Source organism: Gastrolobium bilobum, unplaced genomic scaffold, assembly GCF_033153095.1.
Source record: "Gastrolobium bilobum isolate Gb01-03AN ecotype WA unplaced genomic scaffold, APGP_CSIRO_Gbil_v1 utg31644, whole genome shotgun sequence".
Classification (NCBI taxonomy): domain Eukaryota; kingdom Viridiplantae; phylum Streptophyta; class Magnoliopsida; order Fabales; family Fabaceae; genus Gastrolobium; species Gastrolobium bilobum.
This window is the reverse complement of record NW_026895288.1, coordinates 1-6802: the sequence shown is the minus strand read 5'-3', so window position 1 is coordinate 6802 and position 6802 is coordinate 1. Positions and strand designations below refer to the sequence as shown.

Here is a 6802-nt window from a genome sequence, read left to right as displayed (position 1 = left end):
ATTCATTTTTTGTGAAACGTGAACAAAAAAAATATCATATCATTTAAAGAAGGGTTTTATAAGAGTTATGTTGTAGGAAAAGTGATTGTGTTATGTTATAGAGATTCGTTTTGCGTGCCGAAGTTTTTTTTTTTTTTTTGCTGCGGGCCCCACAAAATGTTGTGTGTGTAGGAAAATTTTTGTGGTCATGTTAAATGATAGATGATAAACCCTTTAAAGAAAGTAAATGATGTGATATTTTTTGTTCACATCTCACAAAATGATTGGGCAGATACACTAAATCTTCGGTACATCTAATGCAGTAAAAGATTTATTCCGACATGGACTTTTCAATACTTTTGAAAACTAAATCATTAAGTGGGGCTGATTGGAGATCATTTGGCCAAAGTCTGGTAACAGCAGCCACATAAAGGAGAGATCTATCATCATAACAGGGATGTGTTCGAGTCACAGCAACTATTAAGGAGAAGTCAAAGAATTTAGAAAAGAAAAGTTTGAAATGGTTTTGTCTCATTCCTTGAAAGATAGATTGATTAAATGAGTTATTGAATTTGTAGTGAACTAGTTTAACAACGTCTTAGTTACTCCCATAATATGCGATCTGTTCAACCTCTTAAACTCTAGTATGGTGGATTTGATTGCATTATAGTAGCGCTAGCTAATAAGCTACTGCACTAATGAGGAATGGATCAAAAATATCTTTTAGCCAACTTGTGATTAGTACATTGGATTTTATTAATCTCATGTTAAAAAAGATAAGTTATCTCATGTTATGGAGATAAATTTGTGGGCTCCACCAACTGAAAAATAAAAAGAAAAAGAAAAATTTGGCACAATTATCGAAAGATATGTAAGAGAAAAAGTTATCACATGTAACATAAGAATAATTTTTTCCTAGTACAATAGGCTAGTTTAGCTAGTTGTTTATCCATTACAAGAAATCCTAATAAGTGCTTCAAATATAATACTAAGAAGTACTTCTTGTGGGGCCTCTATCCACCGGTTTATTAGCTAAATGACAATTGGCACATATATTTGACCCTATTATAAAATAAAAATAAAAAATTGTAGAATCCACTTATTTTTATGAGTGAAAATTATTTTTGGTGCACCTGGATCACTATCTTTTTGGTGGTCCATTCTCACAAATAGAGAGGGCAAAAGGGTAAAAAAAAACTTGGATAAAACTCAACATCAACAGTACCTTTAACTCAAGTTAATTGGAGTCGGTGAAAAAAAAAACTTAGATAAAACAAAAAAAACTTTTATTTTTGTAAGAAAGAGCATCCAATCATTCAATGATCCTAAACCATTTTAAATTTTCTCATAAATGTGGTAGACAAATTTTTTTTTTTCAGCAAAAACAAAAGTATTTTCCCCTTATTATATAACATCATAAATGACATAGAAATAATTCAAATAATCTCTTTCTTTATCCGAAAAAATGCATTTCTAATTTTCATTGTCCAATCATTAATCCAGATAATTTCTAGAATAAGATTCAGTAGGTCAACAACAGTAGTGAAAAAGCTTCATCCAAATTTCACCAAGAAAGATGTTATCTCTATCAGAGTTTAAGGAACAAGGGAGCCTATGAGGTTTATGACAACAAAACAACAACTATTTCCTATGGGAAAAAAAAAACATCACCTCTCTACACGTGGCTGCATAATCGACATGTGTATGAAGGCACAATTGTTGTATGAAGTCTGGGTCATTTGTATTCTTTGATTTAATCATGGCCAAGAACTCAGAAGTTAGCACAGACCAAAAAAAAAAATATTTAATGCACCTGTAGGAGTTTTGTCATACTATGTGGACTGAGCACATTTTCTGTGTATATCAAAAAGGGTAAAAAGGATATGAGAAGAAATAATCATAAACATAGGAAACATTGATAAACCTTTAGTTTATCTTATTTTATAGACTAAATTAATATAAAATATCAAGTTAAATAAGTCAAAAACTAGGGTTTAATTTACTAATCATGAACATTATCTGTTTGTTGGAACTAATTAATATATTTGTTATTTTTAAAGGGATTGATAACAAATGATTCAAATATGAAGATTTGGATAAAGGGAGATCAAATCAGATAAGATATGGATAGATGGGAAGCAAAACAAAAATATTTGAAGATCTTATCAAGATTCCCAAGTTGTTAGAAGAGGGAGCTTAAGCCCCCATTCAGAAGCTTGAGCACCCTAAAAACGCAAATAGCTACTGCCTCTGGGCGCTTAAGCCCCCAACTCAGGGCTTAAGCGCGCTACAAGAAGAAAAAGTTGTCGCGAGGAGCGCGCTAAAGCTCCATCCAGAGCGCTTCAGCGCTCAACGCGAGTCAGAATTCACTGTCCTAGGGCGCTTAAGCGCGCTACAACAGGCTTAAGCGCCCAGACAGATCCAACTTAGGCCCATTCGAGTTTTCTACTAGGATACGAAGTTTTGGCCAATAAAAGGGCCATTGGGGACCAGAAATACATAACTTTTACATTGCTAAACAACTCTTGGGTGCTTGGAGGCTTAAGGAACGCGGAGGAACATCAGATTCATGTTCGTGAGCGGCGGAGACGGATCAACGTCAAGTGTTCACTGGAGATATTGAAGATCCACCAATCACTTATGGAGTTTGGGGGAGCTTTTCTATTTTCTTTTGTTCTTGATTTTGCCATGTCCGGCTAGTTCTTTAAGTAGTTAGGGTTAGATGGATTTTAGTCGATTTATTATGCTTTGAACAATTCGTACGTTAATTTTCCTTTTTATCATGAATGAAGTTATCTGTTTTTAATGCTTTATATAGGCTTGAATCTTATATAATGATCATCGGTGAATGCATGACAATAGGAATGTTGGTGTGTGATCCATATCTGATAACTTCATCGTAAACGCTATGATTCTAGGGATAGACATAGGGTTTGCGTAATCTTTAAGATTCTTGAACTTAATGCTTGCATGCTTGGGGAATAACCGAGGAACTAGGGTTCTTCCAATATTGTAAAGGTTTTAGAGTAACAAGGGATTGAGCTCTAATAACATGCGAAAGAATTGATTAGATTGATACTAAGGACAATTAACATTAAGAAGGAATTCAAACGTAATAAGGAGATTAAATGAAATCGAACCCCTAGCTACGTTTTTATTTTATTAGTTAAATCACATCTTTAATTTCTTGTTTTTAATTCTTGCGAGTAATTAGCTTTAATATTTAATATTTTAATTTTTGCAATTCAAATCCTGTTTCCGAATACAACTTCGATTGTCCAACTAAGTTTGCGATAGTGAATTAGTGCTTGAACCGTAATCCTCGTGGGAACGATCTCTTACTTAATCATATATTACTTGTACGATCGGTGGACTTGCCGTGAGTACACAGAAATATCCAAATTACAAATGCAGTTTTTCAGGGGAGTTTCTTAATATTATTTTCATATTATAGTTCATTATTTTTATATTATTTAGTATTAGTTTAATTTAGAATTATTTTGATTAAGTATTAGTTTATATTGAGTTTTCATATATAATAGTTTACTTTAATATTTGAAGTTTTAGATTATTTTTAAGACCCCTTCCATCTTAGTCAATAAATAATTAGTGGATCTTAAGAGATTTTCCATTGTGCTTGATATGGATGCACAATGAATAATTACATGAAATTGGTTGATAGTTGATATCAAGAGTATAATGATGTAAATAAATTTTATTTTCGTACATAAATGAGCGTCAGTCAAGCATACTTCATAGTTCACTGGAATAAGAGAAGAATAACTAGAGTAATCAAAGAGAGAGTGGAAAATAAGTCTCACATCCTTCGCCGTAAGTTTTTGGCGCCGTTGCCGGGGATTACTATTTCAACATTAATAGTAGCTATTAATTCTTTAGATTGGACCTTATTTTCTGTTATTTAAATTCAGTTTTATTTTTATTTTATATAATCTATTTTCTGGTTTATGCGAGGTACCGTTGACACCGATTCCTTGCAATTCGACCCGGAGATAGAGAAAACAGCAAAAAGAAACAGAAAACTTGCTAAAGAAAGAAGACAGCAAGAGAAAGAAGCTTCAAGCTCAACAGAACCAAGAGAAGAAGCAATGGGAGACAACAATGCACCTCCACCACCTCCGAGAACGTTGGGAGATTACATGACTCCTGCTCGAGTTCCACAGACGGCGAGTATTGTTAGACCAAACGTGGATGCTAACAACTTTGAACTCAAGCCGGCACTTTTACAATTAATTCAGAAAGACCAATTTGCCGGAGGAAGCACGGAAGACCCTTACATCCATCTGGAAAACTTCTTGCTATATTGTGATACCTTGAAGATGAATGGGGTGTCTCGGGATGCTATTTTGCTCAGATTGTTCCCCTGTTCACTTAAAGACGAAGCAAGATGATGGTTGCAATCGTTACCTCAAGGAAGCATCACCCACTGGGACGACTTGGCAAACAAATTTTTGGACAAATTTTTCTCATCTTCGAAAATGGCAAAGCTCAAGGCGGATATCACTTCTTTTGAACAAAAAGGAAGTGAATCTCTATATGAAGCATGGGAAAGATTCAAGGGACTACTTAGGAAGTGTCCACAACATGGCATTGAAGCTTGGGAGCAAGCGAGAACCTTCTTCCAAGGGATGACGCCGAACACAAGAACATTGGTGAATGCTGCATCAGGAGGGTCCTTAAAAACAAAAACTCCAGAGGAAGCCTTGGAATTACTAGAGTCTCTAGCCTCTCAGGAGTATGATAATGCTCCAGTACCACAGAGAAGAGCGGGGATTATGAAGCTTGATGGCTATGATGCCATCTTAGCTCAGAATGAACAGATTTTACAAATTAACAAGAAACAACAAGAACAACTAGATGCTCTCACAAAGCAATTTACCAGTTCTCAAGTCTCTTCTGTTAATAATATTCAAATAACTTGTGGTATTTGTGCAGGTGCTCATGCTACTGAAGACTGCAAGGCACCCGAAACTGCAGATGTTAATGGAATTTGGCATGATCAGAAAGTTCCATATAACCCAGGGAGGAACCAATACGGCAATAACCAGAATCAAGGGTGGAGAAATAAAAATCAACATCCAGGATTCAGTTATAGCTCGAATCATCAGCTAAATCCTCCTATGCCAGCACCACAGCAACCTCCACAACAATCAGAGTGGGAGAAGGCCTTTGCACAACTATCCAAAACCACATCAGACTATGTTCAAAGTACCAATGCATTCAGGGAAGACACTTCAGCCTTTATGCAAGAAACCAGGGCCTCATTCAGGAATCAAGAAGCCTCAATCCGGAATCTAGAAACTCAGATTGGTCAATTGTCAAGGCAGTTCAACGAAAGAACCCAAGGCACCTTCCCAAGTAATACAGACGTTAATCCAAACGCACACTGCAAGGCCATTACCACTAGAAGTGGCATTGTAATTGAACCTGTGATTAAGCCTTCAGTAGAGAAAAAGAAAGCTGAGGGATCTGCCATTGAAGAAGAAAAAGAGAAGGAAGTTGACAAAGAGCCTGCTGCAGAGAAAGCTGTTCCTGAAAAGAAAGAGTTCAAATGGGAGAAAAAGAAAGCTCAAGAAAGACAAGAAAAGCCATTGGAGCTCTCACCTTATGCAAAAATTCCATATCCGCAGAGGTTCAGAGAGGAAATCAAAAAGCAGCAGTATTCGAAGTTCCTTGACATCTTCAAAAAGCTACAAATCAATATTCCATTTGCTGAAGCCTTGGAGAACATGCCGAATTACGCAAAGTTCATGAAAGATCTCTTATCGAAGAAACGTAAACTGAAAGAATGTGAAACGGTGACGTTGACGGAAGAGTGTAGTGCTATAATTCAGAAAAAGTTGCCTCCAAAACTTGAAGATCCTGGAAGTTTCAGCATTCCCATAGAAATTGGCAACATTGATGTGGGAAAGGCGTTATGTGACTTGGGAGCTAGTATTAACCTTATGCCATTATCCATCTGCAAGGCTCTGGGGATTCATGAATTAAAGCCGACCAAAGTTTCACTGCAGCTAGCAGACAGATCTACCAGAAGGCCAGATGGAGTTATTGAAGATGTCTTGGTGAAGATTGATAAGTTCATATTCCCTGCAGACTTTGTCATCTTAGACATGCAAGAGGATGCTGAGATTCCCTTACTGTTGGGAAGGCCCTTTTTAGCCACTGCAAGGGCTATGATTGATGTGGAGCAGGGTAAGCTGATGTTGCGGGTTAATGATGAAACCGTAACGATTGATGTTCTTGAATCTATGAAACATCCTTCCGACGGAGGAGATTGCTTCAAGGTTGATGTGATCAATGATGCAGTGCTAGATACAGTTGATGAAATACTCCAACCACTGATGGAATTGGAGTCATTAGAAGAAGATCTACTGCACAATACGACTGAAGCAACAGAAGGAGAACAAGAGGTTGAAAAGCTAGAAGAGAAAGTTGATGATATCATTCCAGGTGCACCAAAGGTTGAATTGAAAGAACTTCCTCCCACTTTGAAATATGCATTTCTTGGAGAAAGCAAGACATACCCGGTGATCATCAACATAAATTTATCAACCGCCGAAGAAGAAAAATTATTGAAAGTGTTGAGAGAGCACAGAACAGCTATAGGATGGTCTATTACAGACTTGAAAGGAATAAACCCATCTTTTTGCACTCATAAAATATTGATGGAGAATGATGTGAAGCCAGTCAGACAACCACAGAGAAGATTGAATCCAACTATGAAGGAAGTTGTGAGAAAAGAAGTCGTGAAGCTCTTGGATGCTGGTATGATCTATCCAATCTCTGATAGTGCATGGGTGAGTCC

At 36.5% G+C, this 6802-nt stretch overlaps 1 protein-coding gene and 1 non-coding gene across 2 annotated transcripts; one reads left to right on the top strand and one right to left on the bottom strand.

Annotated features, from left to right (window-relative positions):
- Positions 1 to 4481: 4481 nt before the first annotated feature.
- On the bottom strand, positions 4482 to 4588 carry LOC133304475 (small nucleolar RNA R71). Its single transcript, XR_009750605.1, has one exon. It is a non-coding gene; the product is annotated as a small nucleolar RNA R71 (small nucleolar RNA).
- Positions 4589 to 4625: 37 nt separating this feature from the next.
- On the top strand, positions 4626 to 6794 carry LOC133304373 (uncharacterized; the record flags this gene model as incomplete). Its single annotated transcript, XM_061504410.1, has 2 exons — positions 4626 to 5606; positions 5745 to 6794. Coding segments are annotated over exons 1-2 (2031 nt in total), but the record flags the coding sequence as incomplete, so codon positions are not given.
- Between the last annotated feature and the right edge of the window lie 8 nt (positions 6795 to 6802).